This window comes from Penicillium daleae, assembly GCF_028827525.1.
Source record: "Penicillium daleae strain IBT 16125 chromosome Unknown utg000008l_segment0_segment0, whole genome shotgun sequence".
NCBI classification, from domain to species: Eukaryota; Fungi; Ascomycota; class Eurotiomycetes; order Eurotiales; family Aspergillaceae; genus Penicillium; species Penicillium daleae.
The window spans coordinates 4,292,405-4,316,935 of NW_026623156.1; the positions used below are offsets into that span (position 1 = coordinate 4,292,405).

Genomic DNA, 24,531 nt, shown 5'->3' on the forward strand with positions numbered 1-24,531 from the left:
AAGGGATGAGTAAAGGGGGATTCGTCTGTAGTATGTAAGCCACTGAAAGAGCTGCTGACAGGTGGAAGGTAACTATAACACTAGATTTTATTATGTACCCTGCCTTATTGGTTCCTGAGCCCCGAAGGATTGCGATTTCGCGATGCGAGCGCCGGGGCTAATTATCACCAGAGCTTCGCGCGATCTCCACCATACTCCCTCCCCCGCCAAACACCCAAACTAGCAGGGGTGGTTGGATCTACTGAGAAATAATGTTTATTTCCTATTCTCCTTAATGAATAATCAATGAGATCTTAGAATGGACCTATGTCAGACCACTCCATGGGCCTAACACCATGCTCTATTCCGAAAAATTCCTGCCCCAACGTTGGTAGTGTGCCAAAGTCGGACCGATAATAATGTCTTCGATACGAACGGATGAAGTCGAAAACCATCGAATATGTCATTCGAGACTGCGTTGGTGGCCCTGTCTCCTTGGTCTCGAGATACGGCGCCGCCTGCAATAGTCGATCGATACCGTGATGAACATCGCCATCGCTCGGGTCAACCGAAGAACTTAATGACACCCGAGCCAGCTCTATTTTCTCCCAGATGGTTTCATGAGCGCTGCGGATACAAGGATATTTGAGTAGTTTTACCAGCATCAATGCTGCGTAACAGATGGACCGTCGGACATAGAACGGGACGAACGACAGGTTGGTCTCGCTGGAGATTTGTAGCAGCCGCATCGCGTCTTGTTCCGCATCATTGATAATATCAAACACCTCTGCTGATAACAAAATGTCGTCATGAAGAACAAATGACCAAAGCTGAAGCCTCGCGCTTAAGAAACCAAGCTCGAGCATGTCGCATTTGTACGGAAGTAGTCTCTTCCAGAGAGTGCAGAACTGAGCGCGAAACTGCATGACCATGTTCACACGCGTGATCGGATCGACGAGACCAGATACGCTCAACCCTTTGGCGCCAATAACATTGGCAGATTGCCCCAAGAGACGATAGATGTGACTGAGAAGAGACAGCTGAGGTGAGACCTTGGGATCATCGAATGCAATAACAAGATTCGAGTCCTCTGGAAATGGCAGCGGCAACCCGCTGCGGGCGACTTGCATCTGACTGACTATATAGCATGCGAGCCACGTTGTCTTCTTGGTATCACTGTCAGGCTCTACTTTGAGAGCGTTAACGTCGAGACAAAACTCGTTCGCAAGCGCGGGCCTGTGCAGTCCGAGCTGGAGCCCCATATGGATTGCGATACCGCTATAAATGAAGGACGGATCGTGACGATTCCATGAGAAAGATGGTGGCCACATGCACAAAATCAGAAGGGCCTGGACTATTTCCACGGATCCTGGGGTCTCGAGGTGCACATCGGAAACCATCCTCTTTAGCTGCGGTTCTAGTTTGAAACGGATGGCAGGAGGCGCTGGAACCGCGCATACCGCCCAAAATAGCAAGGGACAACTATGGTAAAGCGCCTCACTAGATCCGTTGATTTTAAATGGAAGGTAGATATGACATTCATCGTAGAAAACCCGGAAGAGCTCAGTCACCTCGACTTCAGAAAGGCTAAGATCTCCAAGAACTTTCCTCGGCGTCTTGTAAGGGGATAATTCAGGTACCTGGAGGAGGTTTGCCACAGTATTCGGGTCGTGAGAGGGATGAGGTTGAATCGAGCTACCAGCGGTAGCAGCTGAAAGCTGTGCTTTATTTAGTGCCTTTTGAAGCCGATAGACTTCCTCTTGTAACTCATGCAATTGCTGGGTCTTTGAGGTGCGTTGGAACGTGGGGTCGAATGTACACGGGTGGTCGAGCGACCTGCATCGGGAACAAGCACTCGGGGCTTGTTTGTCGGCGTCGCACCCAAGCTTCAGCTGGCGACATCTTGTGCATGCCTTGGCTCGCATGAGATTCGATACAGCTCTAACTTGCATAACACATCAGAGACGAATGAGAGAGGAAGAGGGAATGTGCGAGCGATCTTCAGAACACGGAGGGGGGCGGGGCGGCTGTACTAAGATGCTGACAGATTTAGGCAGCTGTCAACACCCGAGCTGTCAGCATCCCACCTAGCACTAAACATCTTGAAATCTAGAGCCCGCCTTTACAATCCAAAAAGCTGCTACATGTTTTTAATTGGCCTGTGTCTACAGTTTAGTCACTGAATCGCGAGGCCTAACCATCAGAATCAAAATGAGAGTCAATGAATTCCGTAAGCTGTTGCTGCTCGTTCGGGATAGAGGTATGATATAAAGACTTATGTCCAAAAATCAAAAGCAAAGGCAAAAGCAAAAGCAAAAGCAAAAGCAAAAGCAAAAGCAAAAGCAAACGCAAAACCAAGAGTGGAGATTTCATCAAACCAAAGATCCAGCAACCATGATGACCCTAGAGGTCCACGAACAAACAAATGGATCAGACGTATCGAGAACGGACAATGGCCAGCAGGCTTCAGGGCACGATTCAGTAGGGGGCGCAGGGAGGGAGCCCTAGAGTAGAGCTTTTGAAGGGGCCCGTGGAACTCGGACTTTTCCTTGCCGATGTATCCATCAAGATCGATCTTGAAGCCGCAGTTGACAGCCCATCGCAGAAGGGTCTCCATGTCCTTCTCATCAGCCTGGCACTTTCTCGACGATTCGGGGCGAGTGGAGTCAGCGATATGCACCCAGCGGCGAAGTTTTGCCATGAAGATCATGGTCGGGTGCATGACCTGGACTGGATTATAGGATGATTGTCAGACTTGCCAGTTTTGCAGAGAGTGAAGCTAAAAGAGGAACTCATTGAACCTACGTGGAACGGACAGTCGACGATTGGGCTTCTCTTGGGGCTGGAATGTCTTCGAGTAAACACTGTTCAAATCCGGCATCTTGAAGGTGTCCTTATTGAAGGTGTCGACTTTGATAAGCTTGCCGTTCAGCTTGTAGAACAGGTTGTTGTATTGAACCTCGAATCCAGGGTACTGAGAGAGCACGGTGCGAACTTTGAATGGGTCCGCATCGACCAGGAAATCCACATCCTGTAGATCTTTAGCTTTACTACCCAGAGAAAGTGAAACAGACGGCCACCAGGGGTATCTTAACAAAGATTCTGAAAGATGTTCGGAGTGAAATCTATCATGATATCTCGACCATAGCGTGATGACTTACCGTAGTGATGCGGTTACCGGCGACAAGGGAGGTGGCATATCCGCCGACGAGCAGGTAGTGGATGTTCTCGTCGACCAGGATACGTGCCACCTCACATGCCACCGTATCGAGGTCCCGATACTTCTCAGGCTGGATGGACTCCGACATGGTGGAGAGTCACAGAGGTTAGTTGTGTTGAATGAGGTTGTGGTGTAATAGGAGATGGAATGTGAAGGATGACACGTACAGGCTGTGGGTTGGGAGGTGAAGAGAGAAGCGATGAAAGGTGCAAGATCAAAAGGGTGGCAGGTGAAAGGGGGAAGGGTTTTGTATCCTGTGGAAATCCCCAGAGATTGTGACGGAAGTCGAAAGATCTCTCGTCGCAGGCAAACAATATTGAACAAACACTGGGAGACCGATGCTCAACAGCCTGATCGTAGCATAGGCCACTAAATGGATATACAGAGCAACTAGAATCTTCTTTTAAAGATTTCATTTTCTTTGTAGTATATGAGATTGCTAGAATTGTCGATTTGAGCCTTGGAAGATGCGTTCGAAGGCATCCATAACTTGGCATCATTAAGCTAGTGGACCGTGCGTTCTGGTAGCCTGGGATTTCCATTTCCATGACGTGCCTGCTTGGTTCGACCGAATCCCACGCCCTAGGCAGAGCCAGGCAGAACCAGGCAGAAAACGGAATCTCCCTCCTCCTTCGTTCTTTCCTCCTCCAACCTTCTCTCTCAAACATTCATCTACGCTATTTCCCACTTGCCTTGCCTAAGCTGTTCTCATTCCACGAATCTGTCCCCCCTCGGGTCATGGCGACCTCCACAAACTCGCCTATCCCCATCGAAAAGCCCGAGCCCAGCTTGGGCTTTTCTGCTCAGAAAAAGCCAGTCACATCTTCTACTACTGGGGAATCTTCTCCCGACACCCCCAAAGTCCAGTCTCCATTTTGCTCTCAGTCGCCCGACCTTGAAGAAGCTGCTTCAGCCCAACCTACTCCTGCCAAAACTTCGGATCCATCTGGCGCTGGAGGCGACCCCATGGCGGCTTCAGTTGCTTCCATTGCCCCTCATGATAGCATTCTCTCGAACAAAATTGCCCCAACCGCAGATAATGACGACAAAGCTACTTCCCCTTCCCAAGATGTATCCCCTAAGGATCCAGACTCTCCCGTCACCCCTCCGCGGTCCCGGGGGGCTCCTGTCTCTCTCTCAACCCAAGTCGAGCCCCAGGAGAGCCCTGAATCCCCTTCTGGCTCTCAATTCACCGACTCGCCTAATTCTTGCCTGACTTCTGCAAGCACATTGTCCTCAGCACCCACTTATTCCATCTCACCGGAGGAAATGGAGGTTGCAGAGGCCGAACTTATGAAAGAATGGAATGCCACAACCGATTCGGCCCCTCTTGACCGACGACTGCCACTGCCCCCCTCGGTGCCGAACCTATTCCAATACCACGATGGACGCTTGTCAATTGCGCTGAAAGCCCTCAACGAGAAAGGAATTCGTGTTGTAGAATATGGACTGCAAATCCTGTTCCGATGGGGATGGAATGAAGTCCTGGGAGTAAGTGATGAGCCCATTTCATTGACAAGAAAATGATCTAATTTGCTGGCAATAGTTTGCAGAGTGGATTGTGCCTGATGAATACCTTGAGCTTGCTTCACGGACGGTATCTGAGCTAGGTTACACTCTGGCCGCCGAGCCACCTACGTCAAATTGGCCATGGGAACAATGGGATACGATGGGCCGATTCCACGATCTTGATAACTACGGTAGCCAGCTACATCTCTATCCACTGACCGCGGTCGGCATTGCCCTCGAGGATACCTATGAAGTCTTGACTACTTTCGACCCGAAGCTGCGGATTCGAACACCAATACCTGCCAGATACATGCTTACCATGATTCGCGAGCTCCTCAAAGTGCCACCCCACCACCAGAACAGACGCCGTATCCTGGACGACATGGCGGGCTTCGTTCATGGCTACATCTTTCACGGCCCTCCTGCCGAAACCCAGTACTACACTGAAGAAGAGGAAGCAGCGGCGGAGGCGGAGTTCCTGAGCAAGGTTGAGGGTGCAGTCCAGGATGTCAGGAAGTGGGACTGGGGCTACGTCGAGGATGAGCGTTATCTGGACATTGCCGAGAGCATTGTTCGCAGGGTCAACTCGATTGAAGATATCACCCTGAGTTCGTGATCACACCATGGATACGATATCGCTGGGTTGTTCATGAGATACTGGGCGTTGCAAGAGATTGGTTCACATGAGAAGGTTGGCTTCGGATTGCTTATTCATATCGCCATTCAGTCTTAATCAGTAATCACAGAACCGATTTTTTTTTTCAAATCCGCGTGCAGCGTATTGTTATCATCTTCTGTAGATATCGTCTGAGAGGTTCATTTCTTTGTCACGGCGACACTTGAATGCCTTGGAACCATGTCTGTACGTAGCTGCGAGTCGCCGTATAAGGATGCAGCCGCAACGTGGGCCCCTTGAGCTTGTGAAGGCTCGGACTTGAGGGTCCGCTGGTGAAGAAACAACTTTCCATCCCATTCGAATATCAGCTTTGTCTTCTTTCACGCTGACCCAAGGGCGAGGTAGGTACCTAAGGGAGTACCATTCTCTGGCCATGGTTAATGGGGAAGCACTAGCCGCTTCGGGCAAAAAGATCCTCAGCATCGCGGGGAGGCACCATCATCAATTCATCCTGCTTCCAGCGACCGTCGCAATGCTTCGCAATTGACGAAAATCTGCGTTATTCCATGAATTCTGCAAACAAAAGACTCGCTCATCAATCCGGGGCTTGGATTCAGCACTATTTTGTACCTCATCCCAACACGAATTCGCAGCATTCAAAGCTGGCAAGAGGACCGACCACCTTCGGCACGTTATCTCAAGCTTCGAAGCTTCCCCTCGCTCGGATCTGGACCCCTCACTGCGTTCCATGTTATGCCAGTGCCTCGCTATCAGCCCGTCTGTGACTGGCCTCCCGGCCTGCCTAGTCGGGACATGGAAACCGACCAGTGCTGCCACTCAGGATTGAGTTGCCTTCTCCTCGAGTAGAAGCTGAAGCTGATCGTGTGCATCCCCTCATCTGAGAGGGGCTAACCAATGGACTCTGAATGAGGTACTGAATATAAGACAAGCCCGAGTTCCAGCGACCAGAAGGATTATCCCTATTCTTGCTGTACAACTCTGCTCATATCCCGCCCTTCACCCACAACCATATCATCACCGACCGTAAACAATGGCAGTCCCATTCACCTACCACGCCAAGGCACAGTCCACCTTCAAGCCCCCCCTCATTGCCAACGAGAATGCCTTCTTGGGCGATGTCATCTCCAGGTATGCTATCGCGCAGAATATCTACTCTTCCGCAGACCCACTTACATATTCCACAGCGACAAGGATAATGCCGAGAAGCCCATCTCCTGCGGGTTCTATCGCCTGGAGAAGGGGACCCCGCTGGTCTACACCTATACCTACGATGAGATGAAGATCATTCTGGAGGGACAGTTTGAGATTGCCGATGAGACGGGCCAGAAAGTGACAGCGTCGCCGGGGGATGTGTTTTATTTCCCCAAGGGCGCGAAGATTACTTTTACGACTGAGACGTATGGATTGGCATTCTACGTGAGTCTCTCGACTGGAGTGTTTCTACTATGTGCATGGTGCTAACCGATATCGCAGACTGGCCAACGGGCGGAGGGAGCCGCGTGAATCGAATCATATTCGAGTGAATCTGACATATCCTAGCCTGCTGCGACTATGAAACTCTCAGACCCCAATGATCTTCTCCAGCTACCATAGATGAGCAAATGAAATACAATAATCTAACTCGATATCCGACCGTCGGGGACTCCGTACCTGCGCATCGGAACAGACCCATGGATCTATTCCCAATGCGGTAGTTTGCTTACGTGCGGTGTGGAGATGCACTTCCGCTGCACTCCCTCGCAGCTCCGTTGTTTATCCCGTGCGCATCGCAAGGTTAACCCTGACTTGCATCGCGAAATAATTGCCTTAAGCATCAATATAACTTGAATATATTTCGGAGAATAGCCCCCCTAGCTGATAACCCCCCATTGTATTTGGGTCATGAACTAGCAAAAAGACAATGAGCCCGACTAATGACGCCATGGACCACGACTACCAGGCAACCAGCAGCTCGATCAAATGCCAAATCAAGGCTTGGAGCAGAATTCCAGTCCGCAGTCTTCTCGCTTCCTCCATCGTCTCCATCACATGGACTCCAGAATCTGGAGCCGGGCCCCCAGCGAGGAGATGACCTGCAGAGCGAACACTCCGATCCCGAGTCGGTGGAACAGTGGATCGAGTTCAGCTCGCCTCGATAAACTCAATTCATACCAGGAAAGGAACCGCCTGGGAAATTTGAAATTGGATCGTATTATCGTCAGCCACCATATTGGTCGCGCTAGCAGGGCTGGTGATGACGTGGGGGAGGAGATGGTTGCTGGGACAACTTTCACGGTGCCTGGCCGGGTTCCTGGCTGCGCCTGCGAGAGCGAGTGGATATGCAAAGCTCGCCAGTGGATGATTCGCATGGCATTTCCGTTGCGGGAAAAAGTAAAATCAAGATCCTACCGATCGTGGTGGAGCTGATCGACTGGCAGACTGGTTTCTATAGTGCCTGGATAGAACCTGATGTCCAGTATTTGGATCGTGGCCAAGGTTAGGGATTCCATCATAAACACGGTGACAAAGGCTTTCTTTTGGACCGAGACCTTTTCTGTCTGGCTCGTCTCGTGTTTGTTAGCGCCGGATTGGTTGGTTATTCAATCCCTTCAGCTCTTTTTTCCTTGTTCCAGCCCAGTCCAGTCTCAGCCTCAGGCCAGTCTCCTTATCAAGGGGGGGGCCACATCCAACAGCCCCTCGACGATCATCTTGACCCCAAAACACCTGCTTAGCCTCCTCCTCCTCTTCTCCTCTTCTTTACTCTCAACCAACCCCCCTCCTCAAACACATAATCTTGACTTGCTCATCCTCTACAACTTACCAACCATGGCTGTCGACGTCGCGTCCGACTCCAACCGTCTTGGTCTGCGACTGCCGAATCCTCCGCCATTGCTGCATACCCGCGGCGAGGCCTTCGACCGCCCCTCCACCCCCGCTGACAATGGCTTCACCAGTCCCACACAAACCCCCCAGGGTAGCCCAAGCAAATCGAGGGCACCCCCCGGATCCCTCGATCTGCCGAATGTCTTTGATAAAGCTCTCAAGCTGACCCCGACCTCCCCCTCCAAATCCACCCATAACCACTTGAATCATCCCATGTTTACATCCGACAAGAGTAACATTGAGGACTTCAACGAGAGCGTCATTCACCAGCGCCCGTCAAGTCCGACGCGCAGCAGGGCAAATAAAGAGAATACACCCCCGACCAGTACTCGTCTGCCCAAGGATCTGGGATCTAAACCGACTGCCGCGGCAATCTCCCGCCATGAGCCATATCAGCAGCGCGACACGGACACGTCCAAGCGCCAAGTCCAGTTGCGCGGGCTGACCCCGGAAGAGATCGAGAAGCTACAACAGCCCCGGGTTAAGCGCCTGGTGAACGTGACGCAACTCTGTACGTGACGGGACCGAAATTGAATCAACCCAGGTCAATACTAACACAGTGCGACCAGACTTCCTCGACCACTACTTCGACCTCCTCAGCTACGTCCACAACCGACAGACCCGGCACGCACAATTCAAATCCGCATACCCTGAACCCCCCGCGACACCCAACGATGAATACGAGCCCGCCGTGCTGAAATACCTGGGTCGCGAGCGCGCACACCTGCGCAAGCGTCGCACCCGCCTGCGCCAACACGATTTCCAGATCCTGACGCAGGTGGGCCAGGGTGGTTATGGACAGGTGTATCTGGCACAGAAGAAGGACACGCGCGAGGTCTGCGCGCTCAAGGTCATGAGCAAACGACTACTGTTCAAGCTAGATGAGATCCGACACATCCTCACGGAGCGCGACATTCTGACCGCCGCGAAGAGCGAGTGGCTCGTGCGACTTCTGTATGCCTTCCAGGATGACGAGCAGATTTACCTGGCGATGGAGTACGTTCCCGGTGGCGACTTCCGCACACTCCTCAATAATACGGGCGTGCTGCACAATCGACATGCGCGTTTCTACATCGCGGAGATGTTCAGCTGTATCGACGCTCTGCATGTCCTTGGCTATATCCACCGCGATCTCAAACCCGAGAATTTCCTGATCGACTCCACCGGCCACGTCAAGCTGACCGACTTTGGTCTGGCCGCTGGTATGCTGAGCCCTGGCAAGATCGAGTCGATGCGCGTCAAGCTCGAGGAGGTCGGTAATACACCCGTCCCCTTCGGCCGTCCCATGGAACAGCGCACCATGGCCGAGCGCCGCCAGGGTTATCGCTCCCTACGCGAGCGCGAGGTCAACTACGCCAAGTCCATCGTTGGGTCTCCCGACTACATGGCCCCCGAGGTTCTCAAGGGCGATGAATACGATTTCACCGTCGACTACTGGAGTCTGGGATGCATGCTCTTCGAGGCATTGGCCGGGTATCCACCATTCGCCGGTGCCACGGTCGACGAGACCTGGCAGAATCTAAAGCGCTGGCAAAAGGTACTGCGGAAGCCCGTGTACGAGGATCCGAATTACTTCCTGTCGCGGCGAACGTGGGATTTGATCACGACACTGGTGGCAGCCAAGGAGACGCGGTTCAAGAATATCCAGGAGATCCATGCGCACGAATACTTTGCGGAGGTGGACTTTACGCGATTGCGGGAGCAGCGGGCGCCATTTGTGCCGGAGTTGGATTCCGAGACGGATGCTGGGTACTTTGATGACTTTAGCAATGAGGCTGATATGGCCAAGTACAAGGAGGTGCATGATAAGCAGCGGGCGCTGGAGGAGATGGCCGAGCGGGATGAGAAGATGAATAAGGGGTTGTTTGTTGGGTTTACATTCCGGTATGTTTGTACAGTGGGAGTTGGTTTTGCCTCTTGCTCTTTACTAACTTTGCTTCTCTCTTCCTCGCAGACACCGTAAACCAGCCGTCGACAGTGCCGGGCGTAGCTCGCCCCGCAAGCCGATTACCACGGATGGCTCGTTCGGAACGATGTTCTAGTATTCGTCTGGAATGTTTACTTCGAGCACGTTTTGCCCTGCTTTCTTTCTTCGTCACGCTGGTCACCTCCTTCAGCCGAGCTGGTTCTTGTCCTGATTTGTGGATCCTGGTGACATGTTTGTCTGTATGAGTTTAATGGCGCATTATTTTCTTCAAGTCTGTCCGACTCAGTGTTTTGTGTTTCTTTTCTGCAATTGCCCACTGCGATGCCAACGTGGTACGTTTCTTCTTACTTGTTCTTTTATATTCGTGTCTGTTTTATCCTCTGGTCGGAGTCTCGCAAGAATGACTTTATTTGTATGATACATACATAGAACCTGGCAGACGGGCTGTCGTCTTGCTAGTATCCATGAAATTCTGCCTCTATGATTGTGAATTCCCTTCCTTCGGATCGGTGTAAATCAAGTAATCGCAACGCGAGCCGGTATCAAGATTCTCAATCTGCCTGCTTGCATCCCAACACAAAGAACTGCTCGGTTTAGTTCTCGGGAAGCTGGCGCACCATCTTCAGAATCTCAGACTCATTGTCCCCAATAACAGCACGGCCATTAACCCAGTCCACAGTCTACCATCAAAAATCACCCAGTCAGCACAAAATCCCCCTAACAAGCACTGAAACCCCATCAAACCAAAACGACCAATACATACCACAGGCCTAACAAACCGCCCCCCATCCTCCTTGAACTTCTTAATCGCATCCTCCGCATCCCTAGCACCTTTCACCAACTCCCCAACCCCATAAATCGCCTTCGCCTTGCCCCCCGCTCCGCTTGTCTCACTAACAGGACTAATATACTCCAGGATACTGTGCAACTGGTCCGCCGTCGGCGGCGCGGTGGTAACCTCGAGCTCGAACTCGCCGCGCTGTTGGGCGGCGTGCGCGCTGTGGTCGGAGGCTTGGTCTTCGGTGGCGGTTTCGGAGGCGGCGATTGAGGCGGTTTTTAGGATGTTGAGGGCTCGGATTGAGGGGGCGAGGGTGGGGGAGTGGAAGAGGGTTATTGGGTCGAGGGTTTTGCTCTGGGAATTGGTGGTCGGGTTAGTTGGAGGGTGTGGGATTGGGTTTTAGGGAGGGGACGTACGAAGCGGAACATTGTTGTAGCTGTGTTTGATTGAAGGGATGGAGCTTTGGGGGGGATTTGATTGAGGGGAATGGAGATGGGTGGTGTTGGGAGGAGAGATGAAATTGGCGGATGGGGCTGGGAGCTTTGAAGTGAAGTTGCAGGTTGGAGGTTGGAGGTTGGAGGTCTGGGATGATGTCATGTGGCGGGATCCTGATCAGGTTGGCTCGGGTTGTTTAGTGGGTCATGGAAAGTTGTATGGAGCATTGATTGTTTCATGGGATGGTGTCAGGGTTTATTACAAAATCCAGGAATTGTAAACCTGGAGTCTTGGCTATGAAATTAAATATCTACCGGAGGTTGATATCGATGTTGGGCTGGTTATCATGTGCTTGGTGGTCAACCAGACAGGACGTCGTAGTATAGGAGAATGGACTCGAAGGCGTACAGATAGAGTAGCAATATCGATCTCAATTCAATTTCAACAAAAGGAGGACCTCGATGAGACCAAGCTTCATTATCAAACTCTCTACCCCCGTCAACCAGTGCTAGTCTGATCCTACGTTCTACACTGCGCAATGACCTTTACAAAACCGCATCAACTGTCATCAGAATAATCATAAAATTCGTCTCATATATACAATGCACCTTAATAAACAACAATACGCCAACTCCAAGGGCATCTTATCTTCCTAGTACCCAAAATTCTCAATATGCAAGTAAATCCCCTGCGCCCCAGTCCCCTTATGCACCGCCCGTTCATCACTGAGATAGACAACACTCCGACGAACATCATCACTCAGACCGGGCGGACCACAAACGACCACTGCACTTTCACCTTCGGCTTTCTCGAGGACTTTGCGGATGATCGTTCGCGGGTACGGACGGCCAGATAGGATTGTGGGGGATAGTGTCGGGGGTGATTCTTTCGAGAGAGCGGTCTTCTCGTCGACTGCGCCTGAACTGAGGATTGCCTTTTCAGACTGCACTGGTCCGGAACACGTACATGCGCACGTAGTGATTTGGTCTTCGTCTTTGATTTGGGTGGTGCAGCAGCATCCTCCCCCTGGGAGGCATCCTTTGCCAACTGCTGCCGGGGCTTCAGCTGTCGAAGATGATTCTGCAGAGATAGAGTGGACGGAGCCATTGTCCTTTTCATCCGAGATATCTATATCCTTCCCGTATGAGAGATCCACACCACTGGTAATGACATCTCGCGCCGGCAATGGCAGCGCCGGTGGAACCGTGGTAGGAGCTTCCAACTTCTCGTCACAGGTGATGTAGATGCTGATCTCAAGCTCCTTTTGGAAATCGGGCTGTCTGGCACGACATTCGGCCACGTCGGCTAGAACCGATTGTAGTTGTGTTTCGAACATGCTCAGTTGAGCGCGCGATTTGATCACCCAGACAAATCGAATCCGCTTGGTCGCTGCCAGACGCTTGGCTTGGAAGGATCCCTGGCCGATCTGGCCCTTGCTTTCTTTCGTCCAGACGGATGCAATGTCCCGTAGCAATGGCATGGTGAAGGTTGCGCCCATTCCTCCGGCTAGGAGAACGACGCTATCGAATTGGCGTAGCGATCGGAGAGTCCCGTACGGCCCTTCGACAAACACGGTTCGGCCTTTTGCAGCGGGAGCGGATCCGGGATTCCCGAGGATCTTGTCGTTTTTCGAGGCGTATCGGAAGAAGCGTCTCGTTCCGCCGTTTTCCGCGCGAATGAAGAACTCCAACTTGTCATCATCTGGCAGCGAAGCAATAGTGAATGGATGGCATTGCAATGGCACAATAGAGTGACAGGTAAGGAAGACGTGTTGCCCAGCCTGCCAGCTAATCCCAGGGTTATCAACAGTCACCCGGGTAATGTTGCCAGGTAGGGGGGTAAAAGTCGCGGAGTGAGTCCACAGCCGACTCCCCTTGTTACCCTTATTCCGGTGAAACACGGCCAGATTAACATACGCGCCCCAGACGTACCGAACCACACGATCAAACACGAGCAGTCCGATCGGGATCCACACCCAAACCCTGACCTCGTTGGGTGCGTGCATCCACACGGCAACGATGAACCCGATAAACGTCACCAGATGCTGCAGGACAAATACCTCGTAGCTGAGACCTCGAATGGGTCGAATCGAGGTCACCACGATGAACGTCAGAATGCACCACGCCGCGAACCCGCGCTTCGTGAGCTCGTCATTGTACAATTCATACTTGATATAGTCGTACCTGGCCCAGTCACGGAACCAGAAGCACATGTGGATCGTCGCCGTGAGCCAGAGCGTGCGCGCAACCCAACGATGAAACCAGTTTAGACTGGCGTAGCTCATACCGGCCAGGAAGCCGATGACATTCTGTCTCCCGGCCAGCAGGAAGATCAGTGGGAGTTGGCAGATGGCCATGAAGCCGGTGCTGTAGCCGATGTCCTCCCATTCCCAGACGTCGGTGGTGTCTAGTTTGTAGAAGGAGAGGACGAGGATGGTGATTAGGTTGGCGAGAATGACGAGGACGGGTCCGAGGGGTGGGAAGTGGATGGTATAGCGTCCTAGTGGTAGTGGGTGGATTGTTGCGTAGCTGATTTCGCGGACGATGGCGGTGAGGGTTGCGTAGGTGTTGAAGAAGAGGGATTTTGGTTTGGCGGGGGTTAAGGACGAGTCTCGTAGTCTGGTAATATGTTTAGTTGTAGATCTGCGGGTATTTGCGATGGGATAGCCCTACCGATGCTGTGCTAATGCCCGGTTCAAGAGGTTGACCAGCGTTGCTGCGCCGATGGCACTCCCGACAACGGCCCAGTACATCTTCTGTAGCGTGAAGAGGCTGGGGGCGCCGTTGCCCATGGACATTGAGCCCATGGGCATGTCCGTCATTAGATCCATGTTGGGTGGTGGATGTGATTAGGAGCGATCCTGCATGGTGCGATGAGAATGCGTGCCCTTTCCCCTTCCTGGTCGAAGAGAGTAAATCAGACACAACAAGACACAAAAAGAACGCAAAAGTTGGAATATTGCAAAATGCCAAAGTCGAGTCCGTCAAGTCGGCCAAAACCCGTCATCGCTTATCAATAAAATGCTCAGTCGGTGGAAGCGACAAGTGTGGACGAGCCCCGCTTGTCCCGCACTGTTTTCAACTGATGAATTATTTCATGGGTTTACTAGCAAATGATTCGTAAAAATGGGAGGAAATCTGCTCACTCGTGCTCCACCATGATGCTACTTCTGCTTTGAGTAAGTCCTTGCGGTTCTAGTCATATCTCATCTATCGCGGTCGACTTCTTGTCCTTCTTTCTCCTCTATACAACTCGTCTTCATCCCATTTCGCTCTCCATACCTACCCTCACACTCTCTACGATGGACCACTCCATGAGCACAATGGATATGAGCAGTATGACCGATTCTAGCTCTTCATCGAGTTCCTCCTCAACAATGACCATGTCCATGGTCTTCACAAACGCCCACAACACCCCACTCTTCTCCTCCGCCTGGACGCCCTCGTCCTCCGGGGTCTACGCAGGCACCTGCATCTTCCTCATTGTCCTCGCCATCATCGACCGCGGTCTCATCGCCTTCAAAGCCATCATGGAGCGCCACTGGCTCGCAGCGCACTTGAATCGTCGCTATGTCACGATTGCCGGCAAGACCAGCGAGTCTGGGCGCATTGATGCCGACCCGGATGCAAAGACTGCGTCGCTGATTACGGCGCAGGGGGTGGAGGAGAACGTCAAGGTCGTGCGAAATATCTCTCATGGCCCGATTCCCTGGCGATTTAGCGTGGATGTGCCGCGGGCGGCGCTGTTTCTGTGCATTGCGGGGGTGTCGTATCTACTGTATGTTTGTGATCCTTGGACCGATCGCATTGTGAATGTGGACAGAACGCTAACTGGGTTTGATTCTAGCATGTTGGCTGTCATGACGATGAACGTGGGCTATTTCTGCTCGGTGTTGGCGGGCGCATTCCTGGGTGAATTGGGAGTTGGCCGATACATCCACTGGAACGAGCATGCACACTGAGCGTGTCGACGAGTATACACCAATACCATATCTACGACTTGACGACTATTTTGGGATTCCTGCATGTGTGAGCTACTTGGACTGCATTCTCTGGCGTTTGGGCATGTTTCTTTCTTCCATCATCTCGAGTATTCCACCGAACATGGTCAATACATCATGATCAAGTTCAAACGTTAAAAATGAGCTGCATGCGTCGTTGAGCAGAAATGAGCAGATTTCTTAACCTCTTTGGGACTAGCGTCTCGGGTAAAATCGACGGGCCCGGCAAAGGGTCCACCCGCAACGCTAATTCCTTTACGGGTAACCATCCGCGGCACCTGAATCCTACGACTCTATCTCTACTCCGTATGGAGACTTTGATCAAGATCGATATCGGAAGACTAGAAGTTGCTGCAATGAATCTCTTCATGGAGGAGATAGAGCAACTCTCGTTCTTATCTTTGCTAACAGAATTGATGCTCATTGGCCACTAACAGTACTGTCCTTTTTGAGGCTAGTTGGAGTATATCTCCAACTTCCGCCATCAAGGTCAAATTATTACTTACTCTGAGGAGTCAAACTCTAAGCGTCCCGTTATTTCTATCATAGCAAACTCTGGGCACTTTTTGATCCTATCTTAGTGAAATGTATTTGATCTCTCTCAAACCATGAGAAGGAATGAGCAAATTACCTGGATCGAGTCTAGTATGTGGGGTACGGGCCCATCTCGGTGTGCAGGGCACTAAACCCAACCGAGGTCGCTGCTTGAGACCCCTCGGAAAGGCAGGTCTATGCCCCTTCAGCTTCCCGATTCAAGGCCCAGATGAGTGAGTGGCCAAGGAAAATCATAATCCAGCAATTGAACAGTTGATCTGATTTTTCCCACATGGTCCTGCAGGGTTCGGACCATGTCAGAGTAAATGGATCCAGTGGGGAACAGGGTCTGTCTCGGCCTCCCACTAAAATTCTATAGATACAAAGGTCAAAGACTACCTACCCTGCCGGCGAACTCTGGTCAATTCTTCTACTTCACAATCCGATAGACCTTCCAATTGAACCTCCTCTCTTCCCTCAACTCCAATTCCACCCTCACACCACCCTCACAATGAAGTTCTCCCTCCTCACACTAGCCCTGGCCCCTCTGGCCACCGCCCACTTCCTCCTGCAATACCCGACCTCCCGCGGTTTCGACGAGGACATCATGCCCGAGTTCCCCTGCGGCGGCATGAGCCAATCCTCCAACCGCACCCAACTCCCCATCTCAGGCTCCTTCCCGCTCGCCCTGAAAATGGGCCACAGCCAAACGGCAGTCGAGGTTCTGCTCGCCCTCGGCAGCAATCCCGGCGATAACTATAACGTCACCCTCGTGCATACCTTCCAGGTCGTCGGCCTCGGCGAGTTCTGTCTGCCGCATGTCGAGTTTAGCAGTGACGTGCTCGGCGTGAATATCACCGATGGCATGAATGCGACTATCCAGGTGCAAAGCAACGGTGATCCTTCCGGTGGTCTCTACGCTGTAAGTCCAATCTCGCAAGACGACCTGTCGCAATGTCACCTGATCCTGGTCGAGTTGAGTTGAGTTTGCTAATTGTGGTCTTTCAGTGCGCCGACGTCCAATTCTCCTCCAGCGTTACCTACTCCGAGCCCTCTTCGTGCACGAACAACACCAACGTCGTCGCCTCTGCTTTCCCCAGCGCGGCTGCGCAACGTAACGCTAATGAGTCTACCTCGACTGGTGATGCTCAAGGATCCAGCTCTGGCAGCTCATCCTCCAACACCACTTCTTCTACTTCCAAGGGCGCTGCTGTGCCGCTGCAGACTGCTGCCTGGGGAATGCTCGGCGTGGCCGTTGCCGGTGGTCTTGCTGTGCTGTAGAGCTTAGAGACTGGCAAGATCGTTATTGGAAAAAGGCGGTCTCTAGATTAGGGAGCTACTGGCGCTTTTAGGCTCCTGATTTGATGTTGCTGATTGCTGTATTGATGGCATATTTATGATGTTTCACGAGCGTTGACTGCTGACTGCTATACTACCCAAATGCATTGCAAGATATTACTCTCACTAGCTGATTCAGCGCGCACAAATTCGTGGCCGAGTTTGATGGTCGTAGGCTATATAATCCATGATTATACGTCATTCAGGAATTGCTTTTTCGCAGGTGGGCATGTCGTCATAAGAGTGCAGCTTCAGGGGATATCGTCACAATGGCAACTCTGCTGTTCAACAAAAGCGATCGAATCATCATTTTGTTCCACTGAGACTTTCAATCTTTTGGAAAAGCACTCGGTTTCTTGAATATTTCGCAACGAGGGGGAGCCTTCCTCATCGTGCGTTTGCAGGTGCCGATTATCAGAGGTAACACAGATCTCTTCCACAGAACAGGATCCTGCTTTTTACTCGCTACTGCAGTCATTGCAAGAAATATAGCACATACAGCCGTAACAAGGATAGGAAGAATCATCCACGGCCATCGCACATGAATGTAAGTTTCTGTCTCGTGCGATACTCCTATAACGTCTGTTGACGCCTTGATCACGGAGCGAATATGATCTGCGAGGCTTGTCGCTAGCGTAGCAAATGTTGTGTTGGTGTTCAGGCGGTTTATCGGCGGTGGGACAAGTGGGTTCGGCGAAACAGACTCAAAGATCACGAGCCTGCAACCATGATGCTAACATGCTTACAAGTAGAAACAAGGTATCGTTAGCCTTAAGGCGAAGGTAGCATTTTGCTTGTTCTCGTTTCGTTTGCTCGAGTGCTTGATCTAAGCCTATGTGAGAATCTACCACTTTCTCTAAATGCTTTCTGGGATCTAAGTGATGAGAGCTTCGCAATAACTGTGAAAGGTAACAGGTTTTCGGGAGCAGCTCCTGACACATTTATCTCATTTGATATTATATCTCGTCTGCTACTGGGCCCTCAGTACTCAAAGGAAGATGTCGATAGCTCGGCACTGGTTAGTGAGTGAGCATGGAGCATCTTCCTCGATTCATTCGACGCTCTAGACCCGGCACATGTCCGACCTGGCGTGTTACACATACGACTCGGGGTCCCATCCAGGTGCGGCGAGCGAAAAGCCCGTATCGTGGATGGGCACGCAAGTATGCCAATCGAATATGGAACTGCCCTAGGCGCACGATGGAATCCCGATTACCTTCCGGCCTGGTGTTTCGAGCAGTCGGCTCAAAATGACGCAAGTTGGACACTCTGGACATGAAGCCTTCTCTGTTATCCAGGTCTATGAGTGGAATATGAATGGGCAAAAGTCCAAAAATTGGAGATTGGGCTTTCGAGGCGAACAAGAGATGTGTTTGAAGTTTACCGTCATTGATCAATGTCCCTTGTCAATTCTCGTCGCGATGAGGATAACGAGGAGTGGATTGATAGCTTCTTTGCGAGTGGCTGTCGAGGAGATCAAACGGCCTCAGGTAATGTGATTCATGGCAGAATCAGCGGTGTTGCTCGAAAATACCCGTCTGACTCCGAAGAGCTGTCACTCTTCCACAAGAGGGTATTATGCTGCGATTTGCAGGCACAGGACCTGGACCTGACACATGGCTCACCGCACGCGTGGCTCTTCTTTGTGACGAAAACCCTGTTTCAAGATGGCTAGCGATCGATAGTTTGGACTAGTTGGATGGTGAGGATGGCGGATTTGAACACATACTCCGTGGCAGAACATGCTGTGTGAAGTGCGCCTATGCAGCCATTGTGAGTAGAAGCCTAGTTCTCTTGTGAGGTTAGAGTAGGACTGGGTAATTGTCGACCGCCCGTTGTTTACACTATTATATAGGGCGCGACAATGGACATTCAGTCGCTCTCGAGCCCTCAAGGCATCCGTCAAAAATACGGTCACGTGACAAGTGTCTTCCGGGTTTTAAACGAGTCAACTTCTGTTGAGCCCCTTCAAACGGATAACGGACCTGGAAGAGTCAGCATTGCACATCAAGACGAGTAAATCATGGCCCTGTACCAATTTGAAAAGTTGCGGCCCGTTGGTGAGTAGTCGTGAGGTGATTCCCCACCCACACGAATCCCATCTCACACATTTCCCTTTTAGGCCGACTGGAGCAGTACTCAACAGCCCGTCATCAGGCTGGGTTTTATCTGAACGTCGCAGTGACAGCTACATATGTCCTGCCAAACAGTTTCAAGCTGTCGGTGAAGGACTATGTATACCGAGCCTGTGAGACTTTGATTGCAGAACATCCGGTACTATCCGCTATCCCAGCAGCTGATGATACGCAAGAGCCATACTTTGTACGACTACCGCAGATCGACCTAGACCAAACGGTCTCTTTCGAGCAACGCAAGACTAGCTCTTCCTTGACAGAGTCCACTGATGGAGAGCCCAGTGCGGATCTCGAACTGCAGGCCTTGCTAGAAAGAGAGCACAACACCCCGTTCAAAGCGCCAAACACTTATTGGAGACTCTGCGTCCTTACTGACCCCATTGACGCAAGACGATTCACGGCAGTCTTTGTGTATCATCATGCCCTCGGTGATGGCACTTCGGGCAAAGCTCTCCACCAAACCTTCCTGCGAGCGCTGGACTCTGCTGATAGCGACAACCGAGAAACCAAGTCCATCATCCAGCCACCCGCAAAACCCTTGCTCCCCAACATCGAGCAAATCCATCCGATGCCACTCTCATTTCTATTCCTTGCCAAGAAGATCTTCCAAGAAAAGATCTACTCCCGTAGAGACCCTGGCCTCTGGAGTGGAGGCAATATCCGAACAGAAGGGCAGACCCACATCCGCCTAGTCCCATTCTCCAAGTCCCTAGTGACGTCGCTTCGGAAGGTCTGTCGCCAGGAAAACACGAGTATCACAGCTCTCCTGCATACAGCCTTGGCGCGCTCCCTCTTCGCCAATCTCCCTCCCCGGTACACCATTCTTAACTGCACGGGCGCTATCTCCTGTCGCCGCTGGTTACCCGACATCATCACTGACGAAGTGATGGGCGTCTACGTGAATGATTTCGATGAATCATATACCCGCAGTACCATCATGTCTGAAAACATACACACCTTCCCATGGGCCGAAGCCCGACGTTCAAAGCAAGGACTCGAAGCTGCTATCCAGCGCCAAGGTAGCGATACAGGTCCCAACCTGTTAAAGTTTGTAAACGATTTCCAGCAGGAGCTGTGTCTGTCGAAGGTTGGCTCCGAGCGCTACAAGAGCTATGAGATTTCGAACGTTGGCGTCGTTTTGTGCGAGGCTGTGCCTGAGAAGCCGCGGATTGAGGGTATGGTGTTTTCGCAGTGTGCGAGTGTTATTGGGAATGCCATTGAGGTGTCTGTTATTACAGGCGGTGATGGATGTATGGTGCTGGCGGTTACATGGCAGGATGGAGTTGTTGAGGAGAATTTGATTCAGGGCGCTATTGCGTTTTTGAAGGACGAGTTCAAAGGGTTGGCTAAGTTGAAGTAATGTGTTTGGATGATTGGTGATTTTTTGTCTATGTTAATGTCTAATTATAATGTTGTATATTTTGCCATCCTTGTTTACACATTGCATGAATGAGAACTGTGTATAATTTATGCAGGCATCGGATATTCGCATCTCGGAGTCATGAAGTTCACAGCCATGCATTCAAAAATCATGACCCACGTTCCTTCAACCTCAGTTTATTTCCTGCCACCTAAATCGTGGTGTTTGAAAGATACGGTTGCCGGCTGGCCATGAGACATTGATTGCGTGATTATCAGCAGAGTGGTGCGAAATCGAACCCCTCTTTGGAAGAATTATATGCCGGCAAAAACATAACAAAGTACATACAACACAGTTGTTAATGCTTAATAATGTTGGGTCTTTCGTGATAAGGCGCGATCGTGTATAAACTCGCATCATTTTAGTTGCAGCACGTTGCAGATGATAATGTCGCAGCTGCCGTACATATAAAGTAGCTTATTGATCTTGGGGCCTACGAATAAAAATTTCTCTAAGAAAATTAGCACGATATAACAAAACATTCATATTTCAAAATGCCGACAGAATTCATTAGCTTGACATTCCCCAATGCATCGACAGAGGTCAACCCAATTCCAAATGCTCTAATTGACCCGGAGTACCTCATCCGCTACGCTCGGACTTTGGATGACTATGGATTCAACTACACCCTGGTGCCGTACGATTCGTCTTATTTTGATCCATTCACGGTTGGAGCGACTATCGCGTCAGTGACGAAAAATCTTAAGATCATCATCGCGCTTCGACCGAACACGCTGTACCCAACTGTCGCAGCCAAAGCCCTCGCAACTCTCGACCAGCTCAGTTCGGGACGAGCTGTTGTTCACTTTATTGCGGGTGGTAGTGATGTTGAGCAAGCTAAGGAAGGCGACTTCTTGACCAAAGACCAGCGATACGCGCGCCTTGAAGAATACATCAAGATTCTGCGCCGGGCCTGGGAATCAGCGGATCCATTCGACTGGGACGGTCAATATTATCAATTCAAGCAATTCAGCAACAAAGTCCGTCCCATCAATGGTACTATCCCAGTCTCGGTTGGCGGTTCCTCTGATGAAGCCTATCGTATCGGTGGCTCGCTTGCCGATATTTTCGGTCTTTGGGGAGAGCCACTGAAGGAGACAAAAGAGCAAATTGATCGTATCTATGCCGAAGCAGCGAAGGCAGGTCGTGCGGAGAATGATCGACCTCGAATCTGGGTCACTTTCCGTCCCATTATTGCCGAGACAGATGAGCTTGCTTGGGTGAAGGCACATCGAACTCTTGATACACTGAATGCAACCCGTGCTAGTGGGACTGGGAAGGTCCCTTCAAATGCTCCGCCTCCCCAGAATGTTGGATCCCAAAGGTTGCTGGATATCGCTGCTAGGGGGGAAGTTCAAGATCGCGCTCTTTGGTATCCTACAGTCACTGCGACTAATGCTCGTGGAGCATCGACCGCGCTTGTGGGATCACCGCAGACAATCAATGATTCGATCTTAGATTATGTTGATCTTGGAGCCGAGCTGATCTCCATACGTGGCTATGATAACCTCAATGATGCGATTGATTATGGACGCTACGTCTTGCCCGGGGTACGAAAGGTTTTGAAAGAGCGGGAGAATTCGGGAAAAGCCAACTAGGAACGCAACAATCTAAGACGATTTTACAAATTGCATAGCTTCGAAATAGTGAATTATGAATCAAATTACATGTGAATAAACATCAAATTCAATGGTAAAGCTTTGTCAGTGTGTTATTATTAATTTTCCCGCAGATAGACGAGGAGAGGCCTCCAGTTTTGGAGAGGATGTAGGTACAATATGCTAGATATGGTATTTCCAAAACCCTGCCAACAATGCAAAAACAAACACAAAACATTTGCTAAATAAAGTCTCAGATTATTTCCTTCACCATGCCAGGCTCATATTTCTAATCCATCAGAAGAACTCTCCCATGCCCTCGCATTCACAAACAATATAAGCGGAGCAGAGATCGACAACGGGTTGGCCCAGGGACACCGAAGTTCTCTCGGCGCCCAGGCTTGCATCCAGGTAAGGTCTCTCTTCCGTGATGGTGCAGACTGTGGTCTGTTGGAAGGCTGTGAGCTGAGCGGTCGAGGCGAAAACAAGGCCATTGTGTGCGACAGCGGTGTTTCCCCAGAGTTCCTGAACTGGTCGCTTCACACCGTCGACGGGGATGACAACGTTCGCGTAGTTGCCAGATTGATCATTGGCGAGTTGGACAGTGGCTGTCAATGGCTTCCAGCCAAACTCGGAGGAGGGGGCGGCGAAGGCAATGGTAGAAAAGAGCGCAGAGGTAAGCGCTGCGGCGTTGGAGAAGTGCATTGTGAAATATTGGGAGAAAATGTACGTGATGGAGGACTTTTGAGATTGCTGTTCAATCAGCCTTGAAGGTGTACAGCTTGTAGCTTCAATGAGAAAGAGGATCTTTGCTAAATGCGAAGCGTAGATCAGAGAGATGAGAGCTTGATATATGAGGGCCTTGGTGTCGCTTGCAGGTTGACACATTCTACTAGAATTGGTTGTTTAGTTGGGACTGTCTTGATTTCCATGTCCGTCGAACTGTTTGCTATGGCATGTTCTACACATTGGGGGTCGAGACCACTGTCTTTACCGCATCCGGCAAAATCGAAACAACTCCAGAGTGGAAGCGGAAATATGTGTGACCAGGACATACTTGTGTCTAATTTTTCCACCAGCAGATTTTCTCCAGTTTGAATCATTGGTGCGTATGATTTAACAGCATGGCTTGTACACACATGGTTCTGGAGTAAAGTTTGTGTTGACGGTTGTCATGATGTACTTCTCGGAAAAAAACAGACCAAAACAAAGCTACTTATGAGCCTATGGAAGAACTGAATCATAATATTGGCTCTTGTGTACAAAAATCTTATCCTGTTCGCATCAACTTGTAGTAGAAGATTGACAATTATGATCCTTGACATTGTTCGTGATCGGAAAAAAGGATATGAATGTGCCTAACCTGCTTTCCGCACTACAATATGTATGGGTTAGGGTCCAGTGAGCAGGCGAACACAAAATCTCCGTCTTCCCGGCGTGTTGGCTCGTGGCTGGTGGGAATGCTGCTCCGACGAAATAGGCAATGGAATGCTTCCTGGCAGCAGCAAACCCGCCGATCCATGCGAAAGTGGGCGGGCGGCCAATTTCTCGGAAGAGTCTGCCAGCATTCCTAGGCTCAGGAAGAACGCCGATCTATTATATTTGTTGTGATAATATCAGTGTGTAAATCATGAACTTCTAAACACGACTCTTCGATTACTTTCGCGAGCAGACGGGATGGACTTCCATAGCTGTGGCGTTTCCCCAACCTCCACGAGATTGATACTTTCAATTTCAACCTGTACAAGGACAGACGGAGGGCTGGGAATATCTTGAAGAATACTTGGCGCCGCTGCTTGCAAGAAATTCTTCGTAAACTGCTGCCACGGGTCCCAAATTACTCAGTGTGTAGTATTCCTCAATTTGTTATGCGAGGCTAAGTCATGGACGGAGGTGAGCTTCGCGAAGCTGGCTGGTCTTTGTAGAATTCCAGACTTCAAATGTGTTGCAAACAACTGCGTGGGTGATTAGTTCCGCAAATACACCACGCTGTATTCACGAACATCAAGAAAGGTTTTAAGGAGTACATTGTATTTGACTGGCTCTATTGCCTCATCTTCTATTCAAGGTTCTTCCTGGAAGGGGCTCGTCTGGTGGGAAACTCGGCCGGGGCGTCATGATTTCTTAGACCACTGGACCATGGAGGTGGAGGGTTACTG

General features: G+C 50.8%; 13 protein-coding genes across 13 annotated transcripts; 8 read left to right on the forward strand and 5 right to left on the reverse strand.

Annotated features, from left to right (window-relative positions):
• Positions 1-293: 293 nt before the first annotated feature.
• On the reverse strand, positions 294-1,904 carry N7458_010090 (Zn(II)2Cys6 transcription factor; the record flags this gene model as incomplete). The annotated part of the gene is made up of 1 exon (XM_056913472.1): positions 294-1,904. The coding sequence occupies one exon, from the start codon at positions 1,902-1,904 to the stop codon at positions 294-296; it is 1,611 nt and encodes a 536-aa protein (XP_056762321.1).
• Positions 1,905-2,254: 350 nt separating this feature from the next.
• Positions 2,255-3,287, reverse strand: N7458_010091 (uncharacterized protein; the record flags this gene model as incomplete). The annotated part of the gene is made up of 3 exons (XM_056913473.1): positions 2,255-2,709; positions 2,785-3,010; positions 3,141-3,287. 3 exons carry the CDS (start codon positions 3,285-3,287, stop codon positions 2,255-2,257), a joined length of 828 nt encoding a protein of 275 aa, XP_056762322.1.
• Positions 3,288-3,937: 650 nt separating this feature from the next.
• N7458_010092 (uncharacterized protein) lies at positions 3,938-5,324 on the forward strand (the record flags this gene model as incomplete). The annotated part of the gene is made up of 2 exons (XM_056913474.1): positions 3,938-4,690; positions 4,746-5,324. The coding sequence occupies 2 exons, from the start codon at positions 3,938-3,940 to the stop codon at positions 5,322-5,324; spliced, it is 1,332 nt and encodes a 443-aa protein (XP_056762323.1).
• A 1,051-nt stretch (positions 5,325-6,375) lies between these two features.
• On the forward strand, positions 6,376-6,848 carry N7458_010093 (cupin domain-containing protein; the record flags this gene model as incomplete). The annotated part of the gene is made up of 3 exons (XM_056913475.1): positions 6,376-6,473; positions 6,530-6,761; positions 6,819-6,848. The coding sequence occupies 3 exons, from the start codon at positions 6,376-6,378 to the stop codon at positions 6,846-6,848; spliced, it is 360 nt and encodes a 119-aa protein (XP_056762324.1).
• Positions 6,849-8,150: 1,302 nt separating this feature from the next.
• On the forward strand, positions 8,151-10,249 carry N7458_010094 (putative serine/threonine protein kinase; the record flags this gene model as incomplete). The annotated part of the gene is made up of 3 exons (XM_056913476.1): positions 8,151-8,718; positions 8,777-10,091; positions 10,162-10,249. The coding sequence occupies 3 exons, from the start codon at positions 8,151-8,153 to the stop codon at positions 10,247-10,249; spliced, it is 1,971 nt and encodes a 656-aa protein (XP_056762325.1).
• A 478-nt stretch (positions 10,250-10,727) lies between these two features.
• N7458_010095 (uncharacterized protein) lies at positions 10,728-11,340 on the reverse strand (the record flags this gene model as incomplete). The annotated part of the gene is made up of 3 exons (XM_056913477.1): positions 10,728-10,814; positions 10,898-11,266; positions 11,329-11,340. The coding sequence occupies 3 exons, from the start codon at positions 11,338-11,340 to the stop codon at positions 10,728-10,730; spliced, it is 468 nt and encodes a 155-aa protein (XP_056762326.1).
• A 659-nt stretch (positions 11,341-11,999) lies between these two features.
• On the reverse strand, positions 12,000-14,177 carry N7458_010096 (ferric reductase family protein; the record flags this gene model as incomplete). Its single annotated transcript, XM_056913478.1, has 2 exons — positions 12,000-13,965; positions 14,020-14,177. 2 exons carry the CDS (start codon positions 14,175-14,177, stop codon positions 12,000-12,002), a joined length of 2,124 nt encoding a protein of 707 aa, XP_056762327.1.
• Positions 14,178-14,669: 492 nt separating this feature from the next.
• N7458_010097 (copper transporter family protein) lies at positions 14,670-15,308 on the forward strand (the record flags this gene model as incomplete). Its single annotated transcript, XM_056913479.1, has 1 exon — positions 14,670-15,308. One exon carries the CDS (start codon positions 14,670-14,672, stop codon positions 15,306-15,308), a length of 639 nt encoding a protein of 212 aa, XP_056762328.1.
• A 1,084-nt stretch (positions 15,309-16,392) lies between these two features.
• Positions 16,393-17,162, forward strand: N7458_010098 (putative GPI anchored protein; the record flags this gene model as incomplete). The annotated part of the gene is made up of 2 exons (XM_056913480.1): positions 16,393-16,803; positions 16,890-17,162. The coding sequence occupies 2 exons, from the start codon at positions 16,393-16,395 to the stop codon at positions 17,160-17,162; spliced, it is 684 nt and encodes a 227-aa protein (XP_056762329.1).
• Positions 17,163-18,615: 1,453 nt separating this feature from the next.
• N7458_010099 (uncharacterized protein) lies at positions 18,616-18,894 on the forward strand (the record flags this gene model as incomplete). Its single annotated transcript, XM_056913481.1, has 1 exon — positions 18,616-18,894. One exon carries the CDS (start codon positions 18,616-18,618, stop codon positions 18,892-18,894), a length of 279 nt encoding a protein of 92 aa, XP_056762330.1.
• A 348-nt stretch (positions 18,895-19,242) lies between these two features.
• N7458_010100 (uncharacterized protein) lies at positions 19,243-20,714 on the forward strand (the record flags this gene model as incomplete). Its single annotated transcript, XM_056913482.1, has 2 exons — positions 19,243-19,279; positions 19,342-20,714. 2 exons carry the CDS (start codon positions 19,243-19,245, stop codon positions 20,712-20,714), a joined length of 1,410 nt encoding a protein of 469 aa, XP_056762331.1.
• A 554-nt stretch (positions 20,715-21,268) lies between these two features.
• N7458_010101 (LLM class flavin-dependent oxidoreductase) lies at positions 21,269-22,372 on the forward strand (the record flags this gene model as incomplete). The annotated part of the gene is made up of 1 exon (XM_056913483.1): positions 21,269-22,372. One exon carries the CDS (start codon positions 21,269-21,271, stop codon positions 22,370-22,372), a length of 1,104 nt encoding a protein of 367 aa, XP_056762332.1.
• Positions 22,373-22,669: 297 nt separating this feature from the next.
• On the reverse strand, positions 22,670-23,077 carry N7458_010102 (uncharacterized protein; the record flags this gene model as incomplete). Its single annotated transcript, XM_056913484.1, has 1 exon — positions 22,670-23,077. One exon carries the CDS (start codon positions 23,075-23,077, stop codon positions 22,670-22,672), a length of 408 nt encoding a protein of 135 aa, XP_056762333.1.
• Between the last annotated feature and the right edge of the window lie 1,454 nt (positions 23,078-24,531).